At 45.4% G+C, this 21,606-nt stretch overlaps 1 protein-coding gene across 2 annotated transcripts in view; it reads left to right on the forward strand.

Annotated features, from left to right (window-relative positions):
• The first annotated feature begins 2,746 nt into the window (after positions 1-2,746).
• LOC148443328 (beta-enolase) overlaps positions 2,747-21,606 on the forward strand; it is a 35,813-nt gene continuing 16,953 nt past the window's right edge. The window contains exons 1-6 of one of the 2 annotated variants that reach the window (XM_088462970.1): positions 2,747-2,809; positions 14,980-15,069; positions 15,668-15,763; positions 17,196-17,254; positions 18,861-18,930; positions 19,054-19,187. In XM_088462970.1, coding sequence (XP_088319096.1) covers positions 14,985-15,069; positions 15,668-15,763; positions 17,196-17,254; positions 18,861-18,930; positions 19,054-19,187 — 444 coding nt within the window. In that variant the 5' untranslated portion in view covers positions 2,747-2,809; positions 14,980-14,984. Of the gene's footprint in view, positions 2,810-5,547; positions 5,612-14,979; positions 15,070-15,667; positions 15,764-17,195; positions 17,255-18,860; positions 18,931-19,053; positions 19,188-21,606 lie in introns of those variants that run through there. The other variant, XM_088462971.1, reaches the window with a different exon arrangement.

Consider the following 21,606-nt stretch of genomic DNA (forward strand, 5'->3'; position numbering starts at 1 on the left):
GTAGGAGTGTGTGTGATGTGTGTATGGTATAGCAGTGTGTGTGATGTGTGTATGGTGTAGTAGTGTGTATGATGTGTGTATGGTGTAGCTGTGTATGTGATGTGTGTATGGTGTAGTAATGTGTGTGATGTGTGTATGATGTAGTAGTGTGTTTTTTGTAGCAGTGTGTGATGTGTGTATGGTATAGCAGTGTTTGTGATGTGTGTATGGTGTAGCAGTGTGTGTGATGTGTGTATGATGTAGCAGTGTGTGTGATGTGTGTATAGTGTAGTAGTGTGTGTGATGTGTGTATGGTGTAGCAGTGTGTGTGATGTGTGTATGGTGTAGTAGTGTGTGTGATGTGTGTATGATGTAGTAGTGTGTATTGTGTAGCAGTGTGTGTGATGTGTGTATGGTATAGCAGTGTGTGTGATGTGTGTATGGTGTAGCAGTATGTGTGATGTGTGTATGGTGTAGCAGTGTGTGTGATGTGTGTATGATGTAGCAGTGTGTGTGATGTGTGTATGATGTAGCAGTGTGTGTGATGTGTGTATGGTGTAGCAGTGTGTGTGATGTGTGTATGGTGTAGTAGTGTGTGTGATGTGTGTATGGTGTAGTAGTGTGTGTGATGTGTGTATGATGTAGTAGTGTGTGTGATGTGTGTATGGTGTAGTAGTGTGTGTGATGTGTGTATGGTGTAGCAGTGTGTGATGTGTGTATGATGTAGTAGTGTGTGTGATGTGTGTATGGTGTAGTAGTGTGTGTGATGTGTGTATGGTGTAGCAGTGTGTGTGATGTGTGTATGGTGTAGTAGTGTGTGTGATGTGTGTATGATGTAGTAGTGTGTGTGATGTGTGTATGGTGTAGCAGTGTGTGTGATGTGTGTATGGTGTAGTAGTGTGTGTGATGTGTGTATGGTGTAGCAGTGTGTGTGATGTGTGTATGGTGTAGTAGTGTGTGTGATGTGTGTATGATGTAGTAGTGTGTGTGATGTGTGTATGGTGTAGCAGTGTGTGTATGGTGTAGAAGTGTGTGTGATGTGTGTATGATGTAGTAGTGTGTGTGATGTGTATATGGTATAGCAGTGTGTGTGATGTGTGTATGGTGTAGCAGTGTGTGTGATGTGTGTTTGATGTAGCAGTGTGTGTGATGTGTGTATAGTGTAGTAGTGTGTGTGATGTGTGTATGGTGTAGCAGTGTGTGTGATGTGTGTATGGTGTAGTAGTGTGTGTGATGTGTGTATGATGTAGTAGTGTGTATTGTGTAGCAGTGTGTGTGATGTGTGTATGGTATAGCAGTGTGTGTGATGTGTGTATGGTGTAGCAGTGTGTGTGATGTGTGTATGGTGTAGCAGTGTGTGTGATGTGTGTATGATGTAGCAGTGTGTGTGATGTGTGTATGATGTAGCAGTGTGTGTGATGTGTGTATAGTGTAGCAGTGTGTGTGATGTGTGTATAGTGTAGTAGTGTGTGTGATGTGTGTATGGTGTAGTAGTGTGTGTGATGTGTGTATGATGTAGTAGTGTGTATTGTGTAGCAGTGTGTGTGATGTGTGTATGGTATAGCAGTGTTTGTGATGTGTGTATGGTGTAGCAGTGTGTGTGATGTGTGTATGATGTAGTAGTGTGTGTGATGTGTGTATGATGTAGCAGTGTGTGTGATGTGTGTATGGTGTAGCAGTGTGTGTGATGTGTGTATGGTGTAGCAGTGTGTGTGATGTGTGTATGATGTAGCAGTGTGTGTGATGTGTGTATAGTGTAGCAGTGTGTGTGATGTGTGTATAGTGTAGTAGTGTGTGTGATGTGTGTATGGTGTAGTAGCGTGTGTGATGTGTGTATGATGTAGTAGTGTGTATTGTGTAGCAGTGTGTGTGATGTGTGTATGGTGTAGTAGTGTTTGTGATGTGTGTATGGTGTAGCAGTGTGTGTGATGTGTGTATGATGTAGCAGTGTGTGTGATGTGTGTATAGTGTAGTAGTGTGTGTGATGTGTGTATGGTGTAGCAGTGTGTGTGATGTGTGTATGGTGTAGTAGTGTGTGTGATGTGTGTATGATGTAGTAGTGTGTATTGTGTAGAAGTGTGTGTGATGTGTGTATGGTATAGCAGTGTGTGTGATGTGTGTATGGTGTAGCAGTGTGTGTGATGTGTGTATGATGTAGCAGTGTGTGTGATGTGTGTATGATGTAGCAGTGTGTGTGATGTGTGTATAGTGTAGCAGTGTGTGTGATGTGTGTATGGTGTAGCAGTGTGTGTGATGTGTGTATGATGTAGCAGTGTGTGTGATGTATGTATGGTGTAGCAGTGTGTGTGATGTGTGTATGGTGTAGCAGTGTGTGTGATGTGTGTATGGTGTAGCAGTGTGTGTGATGTGTGTATGGTGTAGTAGTGTGTGTGATGTGTGTATGGTGTAGTAGTGTGTGTGATGTGTGTATGGTGTAGCAGTGTGTGTGATGTGTGTATGGTGTAGCAGTGTGTGTGATGTGTGTATGGTGTAGGAGTGTGTGTGATGTGTGTATGGTGTAGCAGTGTGTGTGATGTGTGTATGGTGTAGTAGTGTGTGTGATGTGTGTATGGTGTAGCAGTGTGTGTGATGTGTGTATGGTGTACAGTGTGTGTGATGTGTGTATGGTGTAGCAGTGTGTGTGATGTGTGTATGGTGTAGCAGTGTGTGTGATGTGTGTATGGTGTAGCAGTGTGTGTGATGTGTGTATGGTGTAGTAGTGTGTGTGCAGCTGGCCCCTCCTACCTCTGTGTCCCTGTCCCCCTCCCTCTATATAAGGAGGGACACACAGAGCTGAGACAGCTCCGGCCAGTGGCACCCAGGCACAGAGGTAAGCGCTGTCTCCCTGCTCTCTGTGTATGTGTGTTATCTCCTGTGTGTCACACATATACAGTACATGGCTATAGTACACACATTATTATTATTACAGCTGTCCCCTGTCCCTATTATATAGGAGTCTCATCATCTGCTGGTTATACATCTACACACTGTATCAATTTGCTGGGTCTGTAAATCATTATGTATATGTGTGTGTATATGTATATATATATCTATCTATGTAGTTGTATACTGTATGAGGTGTGTGTCACTGTGTATGCGGTATTGTCGGGATATTCAGCTGGAGGAGAAATAACAGGTTACAGGGCAGCGTGTGGTGGGGGGACGGGGGGGACGCTGTGACCTTTGGCTGATGCTATTACTGTCCTGACCTTTCTCTGTCCTCAGATACATCGCTCTATTTATAGGCAGGGCGCAGGCATCATTGTGGATTCCAAATTCAATCCCGCACGTAGTCATACATTACTAGCCCAGCGCACACTTAGGCACGTAGTCATACATTACTAGCCCAGCACACACTTAGGCACGTAGTCATACATTACTAGCCCAGCACACACTTAGGCACGTAGTCATACATTACTAGCCCAGCACACACTTAGGCACGTAGTCATACATTACTAGCCCAGCACACACTTAGGCACGTAGTCATACATTACTAGCCCAGCACACACTTAGGCACGTAGTCATACATTACTAGCCCAGCACACACTTAGGCACGTAGTCATACATTACTAGCCCAGCACACACTTAGGCACGTAGTCATATATTACTAGCCCAGCACACACTTAGGCACGTAGTCATACATTACTAGCCCAGCACACACTTAGGCACGTATTCCTACATTACTAGCCCAGCACACACTTAGGCACGTAGTCATATATTACTAGCCCAGCACACACTTAGGCACGTAGTCATACAGTACTAGCCCAGCACACACTTAGGCACGTACTCATACATTACTAGCCCAGCACACACTTAGGCACGTAGTCATACATTACTAGCCCAGCACACACTTAGGCACGTACTCATACATTACTAGCCCAGCACACACTTAGGCACGTAGTCATACATTACTAGCCCAGCACACACTTAGGCACGTACTCATACATTACTAGCCCAGCACACACTTAGGCACGTACTCATACATTACTAGCCCAGCACACACTTAGGCACGTAGTCATACAGTACTAGCCCAGCGCACACTTAGGCACGTACTCATACATTACTAGCCCAGCACACACTTAGGCACGTAGTCATACATTACTAGCCCAGCGCACACTTAGGCACGTAGTCATACATTACTAGCCCAGCACACACTTAGGCACGTAGTCATACATTACTAGCCCAGCACACATTTAGGCACGTAGTCATACATTACTAGCCCAGCACACACTTAGGCACGTAGTCATACATTACTAGCCCAGCACACACTTAGGCACGTAGTCATACATTACTAGCCCAGCACACACTTAGGCACGTAGTCATGCATTACTAGCCCAGCACACACTTAGGCACGTACTCATGCATTACTAGCCCAGCACACACTTAGGCACGTACTCATGCATTACTAGCCCAGCACACACTTAGGCACGTAGTCATACATTACTAGCCCAGCACACACTTAGGCACGTAGTCATGCATTACTAGCCCAGCACACACTAAGGCACGTAGTCATACATTACTAGCCCAGCACACACTTAGGCACGTAGTCATACATTACTAGCCCAGCACACACTTAGGCACGTAGTCATACATTACTAGCCCAGCACACACTTAGGCACGTAGTCATACATTACTAGCCCAGCACACACTTAGGCACGTAGTCATACATTACTAGCCCAGCACACACTTAGGCACGTAGTCATACATTACTAGCCCAGCGCACACTTAGGCACGTAGTCATACATTACTAGCCCAGCACACACTTAGGCACGTACTCATACATTACTAGCCCAGCGCACACTTAGGCACGTACTCATACATTACAAGCCCAGCACACACTTAGGCACGTAGTCATACATTACTAGCCCAGCACACACTTAGGCACGTAGTCATACATTACTAGCCCAGCACACACTTAGGCACGTAGTCATACATTACTAGCCCAGCACACACTTAGGCACGTAGTCATACATTACTAGCCCAGCACACACTTAGGCACGTACTCATACATTACTAGCCCAGCACACACTTAGGCACGTAGTCATACATTACTAGCCCAGCACACACTTAGGCACGTAGTCATACATTACTAGCCCAGCACACACTTAGGCACGTAGTCATACATTACTAGCCCAGCACACACTTAGGCACGTAGTCATACATTACTAGCCCAGCACACACTTAGGCACGTAGTCATACATTACTAGCCCAGCACACACTTAGGCACGTAGTCATACATTACTAGCCCAGCACACACTTAGGCACGTAGTCATACATTACTAGCCCAGCGCACACTTCGGGGTATAAAGGTCAATTTTGATTGATGTTGGGTTTCTGGGGCTAAATCGCACAATTACTAACACAATTTTTTATTTATGTTGTAGTATTAGTAAATGTATGATGTAGCCTCAGAAACACAATATCGATGCTTTAGTACACAGGTTCTCAAACTCGGTCCTCAGGACCCCAAACAGTGCATGTTTTCCAGGTTCCCTCACAGAATCACAAGTGAAATAATTAGCTCCACCTGTGGATCTTTTAAAATGTGTCAGTGAGTAATGAGTACACCTGTGCACCTGCTGGGTGACCTGGGAAATGGGACCTGTGTGGGGTCTTGAGAACCACTGATCTAGTAAATATAACTTACTGTCCTTTCCATAGATACTAAGTAGTATTATACAGAGCAGTGTGACCATTATCAGCATATATTCAGTATTATTATACAGAGCGGTGTGACCATTATCAGCGTATACTCAGTATTATTATACAGAGCGGTGTGACCATTATCAGCGTATACTCAGTATTATTATACAGAGCGGTGTGACCATTATCAGCGTATACTCAGTATTATTATACAGAGCTGTGTGACCATTATCAGCGTATACTCAGTATTATTATACAGAGCGGTGTGACCATTATCAGCGTATACTCAGTATTATTATACAGAGCGGTGTGACCATTATCAGCGTATACTCAGTATTATTATACAGAGCGGTGTGACCATTATCAGCGTATACTCAGTATTATTATACAGAGCGGTGTGACCATTATCAGCGTATACTCAGTATTATTATACAGAGCGGTGTGACCATTGTCAGCGTATACTCAGCATTATTATACAGAGCGGTGTGACCATTGTCAGCGTATACTCAGCATTATTATACAGAGCGGTGTGACCATTGTCAGCGTATACTCAGCATTATTATACAGAGCGGTGTGACCATTGTCAGCGTATACTCAGTATTATTATACAGAGCGGTGTGACCATTATCAGTGTATACTCAGTATTATTATATAGGCAGAGTGACCATTATCAGTGTATAATCAGTATTATTATACAGAGCGGTGTGACCATTATCAGTGTATAGTCAGTATTATTATACAGAGCGGTGTGACCATTATCAGTGTATACTCAGTATTATTATACAGAGCGGTGTGACCATTATCAGTGTATACTCAGTATTATTATACAGAGCGGTGTGACCATTATCAGTGTATACTCAGTATTATTATACAGAGCGGTGTGACCATTATCAGTGTATACTCAGTATTATTATACAGAGCGGTGTGACCATTATCAGTGTATACTCAGTATTATTATACAGAGCAGTGTGACCATTATCAGTGTATACTCAGTATTATTATACAGAGCGGTGTGACCATTATCAGTGTATACTCAGTATTATTATACAGAGCGGTGTGACCATTATCAGCGTATACTCAGTATTATTATACAGAGCGGTGTGACCATTATCAGCGTATACTCAGTATTATTATACAGAGCGGTGTGACCATTATCAGCGTATACTCAGTATTATTATACAGAGCGGTGTGACCATTATCAGCGTATACTCAGTATTATTATACAGAGCGGTGTGACCATTATCAGCGTATTCTCAGTATTATTATACAGAGCGGTGTGACCATTATCAGTGTATACTCAGTATTATTATACAGAGCGGTGTGACCATTATCAGCGTATACTCAGTATTATTATACAGAGCGGTGTGATCATTATCAGCGTATACTCAGTATTATTATACAGAGCGGTGTGACCATTATCAGCGTATACTCAGTATTATTATACAGAGCGGTGTGACCATTATCAGCGTATACTCAGTATTATTATACAGAGCGGTGTGATCATTATCAGCGTATACTCAGTATTATTATACAGAGCGGTGTGACCATTATCAGCGTATACTCAGTATTATTATACAGAGCGGTGTGACCATTATCAGCGTATACTCAGTATTATTATACAGAGCGGTGTGACCATTATCAGCGTATACTCAGTATTATTATACAGAGCGGTGTGATCATTATCAGTGTATACTCAGTATTATTATACAGAGCGGTGTGACCATTATCAGTCTATACTCAGTATTATTATACAGAGCGGTGTGACCATTATCAGTGTATACTCAGTATTATTATACAGAGCGGTGTGACCATTATCAGTGTATACTCAGTATTATTATACAGAGCGGTGTGACCATTATCAGTGTATACTCAGTATTATTATACAGAGCGGTGTGATCATTATCAGCGTATACTCAGTATTATTATACAGTGCAGTGTGACCATTATCAGCGTATACTCAGTATTATTATACAGAGCGGTGTGACCATTATCAGTGTATACTCAGTATTATTATACAGAGCGGTGTGACCATTATCAGTGTATACTCAGTATTATTATACAGAGCGGTGTGACCATTATCAGTGTATACTCAGTATTATTATACAGAGCGGTGTGACCATTATCAGTGTATACTCAGTATTATTATACAGAGCGGTGTGACCATTATCAGTGTATACTCAGTATTATTATACAGAGCAGTGTGATCATTATCAGCGTATACTCAGTATTATTATACAGAGCAGTGTGACCATTATCAGCGTATACTCAGTATTATTATACAGAGCAGTGTGACCATTATCAGTGTATACTCAGTATTATTATACAGAGCAGTGTGACCATTATCAGTGTATACTCAGTATTATTATACAGAGCAGTGTGATCATTATCAGTGTATACTCAGTATTATTATACAGAGCGGTGTGACCATTATCAGTGTATACTCAGTATTATTATACAGAGCAGTGTGATCATTATCAGTGTATACTCAGTATTATTATACAGAGCGGTGTGACCATTATCAGTGTATACTCAGTATTATTATACAGAGCGGTGTGACCATTATCAGTGTATACTGATAATATGGAGAAAAACCTTATAGAGCACAGTATGCACCAATATGCAGAAGATATAATTAACATTATAAGTAAAACACCAATACTTTAAACATTTTTTCATAAAACCAAGAAAAGCAAATGTAAGTCAGCGCTACTCAGTGGTAGATATAGACATACCACAAATGAATGGAAATTATTTTAGTTGTGAATTACCCAAAAATATTTGGGACAAGGTAAATAGTGAAAATTAATCACATATTTTAGTAACAACCACAAGTGTTCAGAAACGGACAATAAAACATCATAAATAATGTCGTAAAATGTAGAATACAAAAGGTCCTCTATTGCACAGGTTCTCAAACTCGGTCCTCAGGACCCCAAACAGTGCATGTTTTCCAGGTCTCCTCACAGAATCATAAGTGAAATAATTAGCTCCACCTGTGGATCTTTTAAAACGTGCCAGTGAGTAATGACTACACCTGTGCACCTGCTGGGTGACCTGGGAAATGTGTCAGTGATTTCTGGACTGCACAACCTGACTCATATATATATATAATGGGAGGTGCTACCTGATGAGACTAATTGCAGGCACAGAAACAGACAAATCTCAGGTGCACAACTCCAAATTATTAATAATATATAAATGCAATAACATTTTGCAAGCAATAGAGGTTTTTAGCATAATCATGGCCAAGGTTATGGGCCTACCCACCATATCCAGGTAACCTCTTTCGGGCAGGTCCCTAACATACTAGGGTTCAAATCCAGAGCGCAGGACCCCCCAAAACCGGCCAAGCTAAGCCGCCCCAGGGCACCGCCATAGTAAGAAAAGTGCAGTGTAAAGAGATAGTTAGGAGCAGCTGCTGCTGCATATAAAGAATGAAAATAAAAAAGTGAAGTACATGTATATTAGACACACAGTGAAGGGTTAAAATTTGTTATAAAGGAAAATGTGTTATAATGCGGTGCCCTGAGACAGACCAACCAACGCAATCCAGGGGGACCCACGCCCCAAAAATGAACCAAAATTGCACTACAGTATATAACTTGTAGGACTTACCTAGAATTGTGCCTAATACAGTGTGCATATCATGCATGCCGACATTTAGCCCCCTCCTTCCGGGAGGGAGCTGTCGGACTTACAGGGCTGGGGGCGTGACGCGGCCAAAGGGGGTGGGGCCCGGCACATGACGCGGCATTGGGGGCGGAGCATGGGGGCGTGACCGCGTGAACGCGTCATCGTGGCTCCGCCCCCTCTTCACAATGCCGTGATTAATGGCATTGTGCAGCCGGGGGCGGAGCCACGATGACGCGATTCAGCGCGAATTGCGTCACCAGCCCCCCTGCTGCCGGGGTTTCTATTTAAAAGCGTGGGGGGGTCCGGACACATCGCCGGGGCCGGGAGGATTGCCTGCCTTCCCGGGAGGTCGGGAGCGGCACCCGATTTTCAGGAGGGTAGGGTAGGCAAGTTTGGTGCATATACATTACCATACTGCTTTTATACCAATAAGGAAGGGTGCTAATCCAGAATGAGGGCGTCTCCTTTCCCTCAGGTGTGCAATAAAGCACATTAAATGGAGTATATGGGAAAGATTTCTGGACTGCACAACCTGACTATATATATATATATATATATATATATATATATAATGGGAGGTGCTACCTGATGAGACTAATTACAGGCACAGAAACAGAGGTATTGGTATAAAAGCTTGGAGTATGGTAATGTATATGCACACTGTATTAGGCACAATTCTAGGTAAGTCCTACAAGTTATATACTGTAGTGCAACTTTGGTTCATTTTTGGGGCGTGGGTCCCCCTGGATTGCGTTGGTTGATCTGTCTCAGGGCACCGCATTACAACACATTTTCCTTTTAAACACATTTTAACTAGGGATGTGCAGGCTCGGTTCTACTCGGTTCCGTTCGTTTTTTTTTAACCGAATCTTATTGGGTATCAGCTGTTATGAGTTTTGGATAGCCAATAAGATTTGGTAAAAAAAAACGAACGGAACCAAGTAGAACCGAGCCTGCACATCCCTAATTTTAACCCTTCACTGTGTGTCTAATATATATGTACCTCACTTTTTTATTTTCATTCTTTATATGCAGCAGCAGCTGCTCCTAACTATCTCTTTACACTGCACTTTTCTTACTATGGTGGTGCCCTGGGGCGGCTTAGCTGGGCCGGTTTTGGGGGGTCCTGCGCTCTGGATATGAACCTTAGTATGTTAGGGACCTGCCCGAAAGAGGTTACCTGGATATGGTGGGTAGGCCCATAACCTTGGCCATGATTATGCTAAAAACCTCTATTGATTGCAAAATTTTATTGCATTTATATATATTATTAATAATTTGGAGTTGTGCACCTGAGATTTTGTCTGCAAATGTATCAGTGAGTAATGAGTACACCTGTGCTCCGGCTGGGAGACCTGGGAAATGTGTCAGTGAGTAATGATTACACCTGTGCTCCTGCTGGGTGAGCTAGAAAAAGTGACCTGTGTGGGGTCCTGAGGACCGAGTTTGAGCACCCCTGCTCTATTTCCATAGCATAAAGGGCCAGTCGGGTGTAGACAGATGCTGTTGGCCAATTCCTGGTCAGCGGAAAGTTCAACCACACACCACAAGTGTTACCCTTCCTGCATACTGCGGCACCGGGAGTATCCTGATAGTATGTTCCACCACTAGGACCGGGAGTTGGGGAACCGGAAATGACATAATGGACCCGGAAGTCAGAACGGTTGTTTGTGTTCCTATTGTATCTTGAATTGGATATATTGAAGTTTTCTTTTTTAACACCTTCCTCATGATACTTTATTGCGGGAACCTAAGATACTGCACCGAATTGTAAATGAAGGCGGTCCTGATCATCTAAATAATCACCATATATTATATGTGGGATAACAAAGAGAGTGACCAGCATCTGACATCTGATCCTAAATGCATGGTGCAGGCGCTGTGCCCTACTAACCAGGGCCTCCGACCTACCGGCTACGGGGAGGCTGGCGCTTGTGGTGTGTTGGTGAACTTGCCTCTGTTCGGAAATTGGCCAACACCATCTGCTTACACCCCACTGGCCCATTATAGTAGGGAATAGAGGACCTTTTATATTCTGCATTTTATGGCATTGTTATGTGTTTTATTGTCTATTTCTGAACACTTGTGTTTGTTGCTAATAAATGTGATTAACTTTCACTAATTACCATGTCCCAATAATTTTGGGGTAATTTGCAGCTACCTGTACAATCATTCCCATTCATTTGGGAGTATATCTAAGTCTACCACTAATCAGCGCTGAGGTTATTGTACCTTTCTTGGTTTAATGACAGTATTAGTTTATACTCCGTATTAAAGTCCAGGTCCTCCTCTAATCCGTTGACCCCTCCACCTTGACCCATTCACCCTCCTTTGCTCTTTTCTTCCAATGTCTGCTCCCACGTCGCCCATCTCTTTATCCTGTCCCTTTCCTCTGGCTCCCTCCCCTCTTCCTTCATATATACGTCCTTGTATCACCCATCCTTAAGAAACCTTCAGTTGACCGTGACTCCCTCTGTAACTACTGCCCCATCTCTCTCCTCCCCTATGCCGCCAAGCTCCTTTCTATGCACTTGCGACTCTCTCTTCAATCTGGTTTGCGTCCCCACCACACCACTAAAATTGACCTCACCAAGGTCACCAATGACCTTCTCACAGCCACTTGCAAGGGTCACTTCTCTCTCCTCATCCTCTGATCTGTCAGCTGCTATCTGTCACAGTTGACCCCCCCTAGCCTTCTCCATATTCTCTGCTCCTTCAGCCTCCGAGACTCTGCTCTCTCATGGTTCAATACCGACCTTACCAACCACTTTTTCTGTCTCCTCCTCCTCCCCTCTCACTACTTCTACCTGTAGTGTCCCCAAGGGCCCTTCTCATTTCCTTCTCCTCCCTTGGAAATCTAATCAGCTCCTTTGGCTTTCATTATCATCTGTACACTGATGACACTCAAATCCATGTCTCCCCTCCTGACCTCTCACTCCTCTCCAATTACCATCCTGCCACCTCCTCCTATGTCTCAGCACATCCTGCAACTCAACATGGCCAAGACCAAATATATTTTTGCTCTCCCCCTTCCAAGGTCTCTCTTCCTCTCCCCCCCTCTCTTTCAATAACAACACCCTCTCTCTTGATAGCATTATCCTCTCTTCTGTCCCCCATATCCTCTGCTTCGGTGTCATCCTCCCCTCTGCTCCCCTTTACACTCCCAATATTAAGGCATCTCTCAATTGTGCCTCTTCCAGCTCTGTAACATCAGAATGTGCCCTTCCTTACCCGTGATACCACCAAAAGTCTCATTCATGTTCTCATCATCTCCCACCTAGACTACTGTAACCTCACTATCTCTCATCTCTCCCCACTTCAATCTATTTCTATTACTTCTGCTCATCTCCTTTTCCTCTCCACCATATGGCTTCTGCTTACCCATCTACAACCTGCTTCATAGGCTCCCTATCCCACTCAGATTCGAGTTCCATATCCTCACCCTCACCTACAAAGCCATAAACCACTTCTCCAATCCCTACATCTCTAACCTCATCTCTCTCCGCTCCTCCTCTAACCAACTCTGCTCACTTTATCTCACGCTTGCCACCAAGATATCACCAGAGCAGGGGTTCCCCAACCACGGTCCTCAAGGCACACTAACAGTCCAGGTTTTAAGGATAACCATACTTGAGCACAGGTGACTTACTTAGTACCTCAGTTATTTTGATTTTAACCATCTGTGCTCAACCATGGATATCACTAAAACCAGGACTGTTAGTGTGCCTTGAGGACCGAGGTTGGGAATCACTGCACTGGAGGCATAGGCAGATCTACAATAGGAGCAGTGTGTGCGATGCACGTGGGTCCAGGGTGGTCCTGCACCACACGCCCTGCACACAGAGTATACCTAACTGGTACCGGCAAGTGTATCTCCATGTCTACATCTTCCCACTGTTCGGAGGAGGGGGGCCAACTACGCACGGGTCTACCCTGGCTAGAGGTGCCCCATTCTCTGAAAGTCACTTACTGGCCCAGTCGGACTCTATCACAGCCGCTCCAGTTTTAAACAGGCCCTTAAAACATACCTTTTTATTAACGCTTACCAGCCTTCCTCTTACACCGATACTTCTCCAACCCTCCTATTATTTATATTTCCTACAGTATATCACCCTGCAGCTGTTATTCCCTTCCCCTTGGTATGTAAGCTCTGACAGGCAGGGCCCTCCTCCCTCTTGTACTTCCCTAGCACTCTCCATGTCACCAGGGCTCCGCTCCCTTATTCAGTGTCTCCGAATGCTGTGTGCTCACCCATACGCCGGGCACAGGATCACTGAGTGCTGAACTGATTCCCACCCATGACTCCCGCTAGCTACAGTGAGTTGCCCAACCCGTGCCCCAGTCACCTGTCCTTCCCAGTCTGGTGGGATGTTAATGCTTGGTACATATGCTATGGTATTTATTGTTGTATTGTATTTAAGATCTAGTGCCCTATTAAAGTCAAATGTTTTGTATGTTTATTCTGTATGATGCTGTGAGCGTTTTGTGGTGCCAATAAAATGATATTAATAATAGAGGAGTGTGATCATTATCAGTGACCAGTTCTCAATGTATGTAGTATTATTATGACGGTACAGCTGATCCCCCATTACTCTGTACGCTGCGGCGGCTGTCTTACCTTTGGGTTATGAGCTGCAGTCTTGCGCTGACATTTCTGAAGCTGAATTCTGGCCAAAACAGAACGGCGTTCCCAAGACGCATGAAATGTGGTTTTGAGGAACGAAGGCGGCTCCATGTGTCCGACGGTCAGGAAACTAAAGATTTCTTGCGAAGGTGAAAAGCGGAATCTGGATGTAATCAGGATAGAAACAGAAGTGGAAGACCCAGATGCGCTATTGCACAGCGTACATCCGAGTCCGCAGTTTGGGAAACGGACCCCTTCACAGGCCCTGTGCTGGCGGATAAATAAAATTGTACACGTCTAGTACTAGTGTCAACGGCCACAGTAAAAGGCAGCTGCGGGATGCTGGCCTCATAGAGTAACGTCAGGGCGAAATGCCCGACAAGCCAGTCGCCACTGAGGGGAACAGAAATCTTGGCTACAGATCTCCCCCCAAATGGCTCCAAAGACTGACGGCTAGAACATCACATGTCTGCAAGCTGCACAAGGAGGAGTCCATGAATGTAAAGTCTAATGATTAGAACAGTTATATAACATAACAAGTTATGAAGTGTCAATGTATTGTCTATAATGTCAGTTGAAGTTACCAGGCCATTTACTAAACAAAGAATCAATTCTGTCTAAAACCAAATAATTTCTTAGTGATTCAAAACAAAGTATTTGCACGCTAGTGTCTGTACATATGTGTGTGTGTGTATATATGTGTGTGTATTTGTGTACATATGTGTGTGTGTGTATATATGTGTGTGTGTATTTGTGTATATATGTGTGTGTATATATGTGTGTGTGCATTTGTGTGTGTATGTGTGTATTTGTGTACATATGTGTGTGTGTGTATATATATGTGTGTGTATTTGTGTATATATGTGTGTGTGTGTGTATATATATATATATATATGTGTGTGTATATTTGTGTGTGTATGTATGTATATATATATATATATATATATATATATATATGTGTGTGTGTGTGCATTTGTGTATATATGTGTGTGTGTGTGTATATATATGTGTGTGTATTTGTGTATATATATATATGTGTGTGTGTGTGTGTGCATTTGTGTATATATGTGTGTGTATTTATAGTTCTATTTTTCTTTAAGGCAAGATGTCGATTCAGAAGATTCACGCCAGGGAGATCCTGGACTCAAGGGGTAACCCAACCGTAGAGGTTGACCTGTATACCGGCAAAGGTGAGTTACTGGTATTGTCCATAGTAATATAAAAAGACTTTAGAATATTAGAGAAATACAATGTCATTATTTCATACCTCTTTCATTCTAAATGTGCAACTATTTAGCAAAAAATGCAAATAAAATGTACAAAGGGGACGTGGAGATGAAATGTGGGCAATAAAATATATATATGAGGGTTTTAGCTGGGGAACCCACTCCTCGTGGCCAAAATGGTGGCAGTGGTACGAAAGGGTTAACCTCTCGTGCTGTGGTGCCATTTGCGATGGATATCGGCACTGTGCAGTGTTAAAATGTTCATTAGAAATGTGTTTTCTAAAAGGTAATGTGCCGCAGAGCCTCGCTGAGTGTTGTGTGATTAGTGGTGATAACTGCTGTGTGTGTTAGTACCTGGGCTGCAGTGTGGTATAGGGGCAGCCTGGAACTGCGCACCGGGCACAGGACAAACCATTATAATAACTACCGAATCTGGGAAACTTTTATACACAATAAGTCTTGTGATCATATAGTTTCACACAACACTTAGCAGAGTCAGCTCAATGTTTAATAGATGACATTGGGGTGATCACCAGTGACTTTCGGTTTCTCTTGGTTACAGGTCTCTTCCGGGCGGCCGTCCCGAGTGGCGCATCCACAGGGATCTACGAGGCCCTCGAGCTGAGAGATGGTGACAAAGCTCGGTACCTGGGGAAAGGTGAGTCACATGGGGACTGTTGTGTGGGGCGTACTCGATGCGCGCTGCAAGGTTCAAGACTATAATCCCGCACAACGCATTTCATGGTGCCTACTTTGCGTTGTTAGGAGACGCCTAGGAGTGCGAAAAAACGGAGGATCAAAATATGCAAAAATGTAGATGTCAGACTCCCAATAAAGTGCAACCTGCTACCACTGTCCAGCCATCCCTTCTCGTTACATAAAACAAGCTAATTATTCACCGAAATCACAGCTCTGATTAGCAGTGTTCATGGGTTAAATTAATCAGGAGACACCAGGACAGTCGCCAGGCACCAGGACAGGCACCAGGACAGGCACCAGGACAGTCGCCAGGCACCAGGACAGTCACCAGACATCAGGACAGGCACCAGGCACCAGGACAGGCACCAGGCATCGGGACAGGCACCAGTCACCAGGACAGTCACCAGTCACCAGGACAGTCACCAGTCACCAGGACAGTCACCAGTCACCAGGACAGTCACCAGTCACCAGGACAGTCGCCAGGCACAGGACAGTCGCCAGGACAGTCACCAGGCACCAGGACAGTCACCAGTCACCAGGACAGTCACCAGGCACCAGGACAGGCACCAGGCACCAGGACAGGCACCAGGCACCAGGACAGTCGCCAGGCACCAGGACAGTCGCCAGGCACAGGACAGTCGCCAGGCCAGTCACCAGGCACCAGGCCAGTCACCAGACACCAGGACAGTCACCAGGCACCAGGACAGTCACCAGGCACCAGGACAGTCACCAGGCATCGGGACAGGCACCAGTCACCAGGACAGTCACCAGGCACCAGGACAGTCACCAGGCACCAGGACAGTCACCAGGCACCAGGATAGGCACCAGGACAGTCACCAGACATCAGGATAGGCACCAGGACAGTCACCAGGACAGTCGCCAGGCACCAGGACAGTCACCAGACACTGCCATTCTACAGGAGCCTCGGTGCAAAATGCGTCTTGTCATCAAAAACTCAGTGACTCAAACCATTGCGGGCATCATACAGGACGTCCATAGACTAGGGAAGAAGATTAGACACTTCAGCTCTCTGTTCTACTTGATTCTAGAGGTGTCACTCGCCACGCTACTCCTTTTTATCAATGCGGGTTCTATGAGACCAAAAATGGGGTAAATGTAACTTAAAAGGGATATTTAGTTACGTCAAATGCAATAAAAGATTACAAAGATGTAACCTTTTGCAATACGCCTAGATGTCAGGAATTATAACTCTTCTAGAATACGATGTCCTCATGCCAAAACATATCGTTATATGCCAAGCACCAATTTTAGCTCACGATTAAGCCTGTTTGCTATATATTGTTACTTTTTATTTCAGTAACGTGTTTACTGTATGTTGCTGTATAGAGAGCACTGCAGATTATCTCACCCATCTTTCGCCTTCTCTGCAGGTGTCCTGAAGGCCGTGGATCACATCAATAAGACCATCGTACCAGCTTTGCTGGAAAAGGTACATTGCCACGTGGGCATCTATCACTAACGCTGTGAAGCCGCTGTTGCATCTTGTGTATGTCCAACTTCCCTACATTATGTTGTGTACGAATAGGGTAATGCCACGTTTGTTACAGCTAACGTGGTCAAGTCTCATCTCTACGTTTTGTGCGCCCGACGTACACTGACGCAGATATATAGTTATCTCTTTTTAGTTCGATCTACAGAATTTAGCTCGATGTTCTGCATGACAGAATTGTTATGCCAACATTTGGGACATCAAAGGAGTGACTTCCATCAAGGCCCAACATGGCAGTTTTGTGGCTGTTCTATATAGGGGATTCCACAGAACATTCCATATTGATTTAACTGAGGGGGCTTCTACTTCGCCCTCGTGGGCTGCAGCTGTCAGATCTGCAATGCTTACCGCCGGGGGGCGCAGCTCGGAATTGCATGGAGATCTATGTAATTCCGATGGCTGTTCCTGGGTGCTGGCTGGAGAGGTGGCTATCGGCGGCGGGCATGACTGTCTCGGTTCCATTGGCACTGGTGGCCATGTACCACTCTAATGCCCGATAGTGCAGCCGATGTCCGATCAATGTTGTGACAATTTGCGCACAATGGCAGATTAGAGCCGCAGCTGGCGGGCATCTCAGTAGGAGGCCCATCGGCTGTAGATTTGGCATAAATTGGCAGGATCGTCTGCGACAAAAATTGCAGCCGGTACTGCAACTCCTTCCACCTCTGAATCAGGTGCTGTTACTTCATTCCAGGTCTTACCATAAACGCAAGCCACCAAAAACTGGTAAGATACCCTGGACCCCACTGAGAAGCCGGATTCTCAGGATCAACACCACCTCAAAGACACCTCAGCTCAATATCTGCCCTGCCCTTATCTCATAGTCCTACTCAAAGTCCTGTGCATCCGATGTCTCAGCTCAATGTATGCCCCCCCTTATCTCATCCTCCTACCCAAATTCCTGTGCATCCAACATCTCAGCTCAATATCTGCCCCCCCTTATCTCATCCTCCTACCCAAAGTCCTGTGCATCTGATGTCCCAGCTCAGTGTATGGCCCCCCTTATCTCATCCTCCTACCCAAAGTCCTGTGCATCTGATGTCTCAGCTCAATGTATGGCCCCCCTTATCTCATCCTCCTACCCAAAGTCCTGTGCATCTGATGTCTCAGCTCAATATCTGCCCCCCCTTATCTCATCCTCCTACCCAAATTCCTGTGCATCTAACATATCTCAGCTCAATGTCTGCCCCCCCCCCTTATCTCCTCCTCCTACCCAAAGTCCTGTGCATCCGATGTCTCAGCTCAATGTATGGCCCCCCTTATCTCATCCTCCTACCCAAAGTCCTGTGCATCTGATGTCTCAGCTCAATGTATGGCCCCCCTTATCTCATCCTCCTACCCAAAGTCCTGTGCATCCGATGTCTCAGCTCAATGTCTGCCCCCTTATCTCATCCTCCTACCCAAAGTCGTAACACAGAACCAAGCCCTAGGTGCCCTATAGACCTGCCCGGTGCATCTTGCAGTGCGCCCCAGGTGAGATGCTCACTCCGCAGAGCATAGTGAGGGTTTCCCATTAACGACTGTAATCTCTGCTCTTTACTCTCAGAAATTCAGCGTTGTGGAGCAAGAAAAGATCGATAAGTTAATGCTTGAGCTCGATGGGACGGAGAATAAATGTAAGTAAGACCAGTGAGCGTATAAATGGCGTCGCTGAGCGTGAAAGGGAGTTGGGGATCTGGGCCCCGTGACCATGTCAGTGCAGGACGAGGTTATAATGCTGATATTTTCTACTTTACCAGCAAAATTTGGTGCTAATGCCATTCTGGGGGTGTCACTGGCGGTATGCAAGGCTGGTGCAGCAGAAAAAGGGGTCCCCCTGTACCGACACATTGCCGACCTGGCAGGAAACCCCGATATTATACTTCCTGTCCCTGTAAGTATTACTGTTACTGTCGTCCTCATTCTGTTACTGTCCTCCTCTCCTCATACTGATACTGTCCTCCTCTCCTCTATTACTGTCCTCCTCTCCCCATTCTGATACTGTCCTCCTCTCCCCATTCTGATACTGTCCTCCTCTCCCCATTCTGATACTGTCCTCCTCTCCTCACACTGATACTGTCCTCCTCTCCTCATACTGTTACTGTCCTCCTCTCCTCATACTGTTACTGTCCTCCTCTCCTCATACTGATACTGTCCTCCTCTCCTCTATTTCTGTCCTCCTCTCCCCATTCTGATACTGTCCTCCTCTCCTCATTCTGTTACTGTCCTCCTCTCCTCATTCTGTTACTGTCTTCCTCTCCTCATTCTGATACTGTCCTCCTCTCCTCATTCTGATACCGTCCTCCTTTCCCCATTCTGTTACTGTCCTCCTCTCCTCATTCTGTTACTGTCCTCCTCTCCTCATTCTGATACCGTCCTCCTTTCCCCATTCTGTTACTGTCCTCCTCTCCTCATTCTGTTACTGTCCTCCTCTACTCATTCTGTTACTGTCTCCTCATACTGTTACTGTCCCCATCTCCTCATTCTGTTACTGCCCTCCTCTCCCCATTCTGTTACTGTCCTCCTCTCCTCATACTGATACTGTCCTCCTCTCCTCTATTACTGTCCTCCTCTCCCCATTCTGATACTGTCCTCCTCTCCCCATTCTGATACTGTCCTCCTCTCCCCATTCTGATACTGTCCTCCTCTCCTCACACTGATACTGTCCTCCTCTCCTCATACTGTTACTGTCCTCCTCTCCTCATACTGTTACTGTCCTCCTCTCCTCATACTGATACTGTCCTCCTCTCCTCTATTTCTGTCCTCCTCTCCCCATTCTGATACTGTCCTCCTCTCCTCATTCTGTTACTGTCCTCCTCTCCTCATTCTGTTACTGTCTTCCTCTCCTCATTCTGATACTGTCCTCCTCTCCTCATTCTGATACCGTCCTCCTTTCCCCATTCTGTTACTGTCCTCCTCTCCTCATTCTGTTACTGTCCTCCTCTCCTCATTCTGATACCGTCCTCCTTTCCCCATTCTGTTACTGTCCTCCTCTCCTCATTCTGTTACTGTCCTCCTCTACTCATTCTGTTACTGTCTCCTCATACTGTTACTGTCCCCATCTCCTCATTCTGTTACTGCCCTCCTCTCCCCATTCTGTTACTGTCCTCCTCTCCTCATTCTGATACTGTCCCCCTCTCCCCATTCTGATACTGTCCCCATCTCCTCATACTGTTACTGTCCCCCTCTCCTCATTTTGTTACTGTCCCCCTCTCCCCATTCTGATACTGTCCCCCTCTCCCCATTCTGATACTGTCCTCCTCTCCTCATTCTGTTACTGTCCTCCTCTCCCCATTCTGATACTGTCCTCCTCTCCTCATACTATTACTGTCCTCCTCTCCTCATACTGATACTGTCCTCCTTTCCCCATTCTGTTACTGTCCCCATCTCCTCATTCTGTTACTGTCCTCCTCTCCTCATTCTGTTACTGTCCTCCTCTCCTCATTCTGTTACTGTCCTCCTCTACTCATTCTGTTACTGTCTCCTCATACTGTTACTGTCCCCATCTCCTCATTCTGTTACTGTCCTCCTCTCCCCATTCTGTTACTGTCCTCCTCTCCTCATTCTGATACTGTCCCCCTCTCCCCATTCTGATACTGTCCCCCCTCTCCCCATTCTGATACTGTCCCCCTCTCCCCATTCTGATACTGTCCCCCTCTCCCCATTCTGATACTGTCCTCCTCTCCTCATACTATTACTGTCCTCCTCTCCTCATACTGATACTGTCCTCCTTTCCCCATTCTGTTACTGTCCCCATCTCCTCATTCTGTTACTGTCCTCCTCTCCTCATTCTGTTACTGTCCTCCTCTCCTCATTCTGTTACTGTCCTCCTCTACTCATTCTGTTACTGTCTCCTCATACTGTTACTGTCCCCATCTCCTCATTCTGATACTGTCCCCCTCTCCCCATTCTGATACTGTCCCCCTCTCCCCATTCTGATACTGTCCCCCTCTCCCCATTCTGATACTGTCCCCCTCTCCCCATTCTGATACTGTCCCCCTCTCCCCATTCTGATACTGTCCTCCTCTCCTCATACTATTACTGTCCTCCTCTCCTCATACTGATACTGTCCTCCTTTCCCCATTCTGTTACTGTCCCCATCTCCTCATTCTGTTACTGTCCTCCTCTCCTCATTCTGTTACTGTCCTCCTCTACTCATTCTGTTACTGTCTCCTCATACTGTTACTGTCCCCATCTCCTCATTCTGTTACTGTCCTCCTCTCCCCATTCTGTTACTGTCCTCCTCTCCTCATTCTGATACTGTCCCCCTCTCCCCATTCTGATACTGTCCCCCTCTCCCCATTCTGATACTG

The sequence above is a fragment of the Taudactylus pleione genome, unplaced genomic scaffold (assembly GCF_031769625.1).
Source record: "Taudactylus pleione unplaced genomic scaffold, aTauple2 ptg001299l, whole genome shotgun sequence".
NCBI lineage: Eukaryota > Metazoa > Chordata > Amphibia > Anura > Myobatrachidae > Taudactylus > Taudactylus pleione.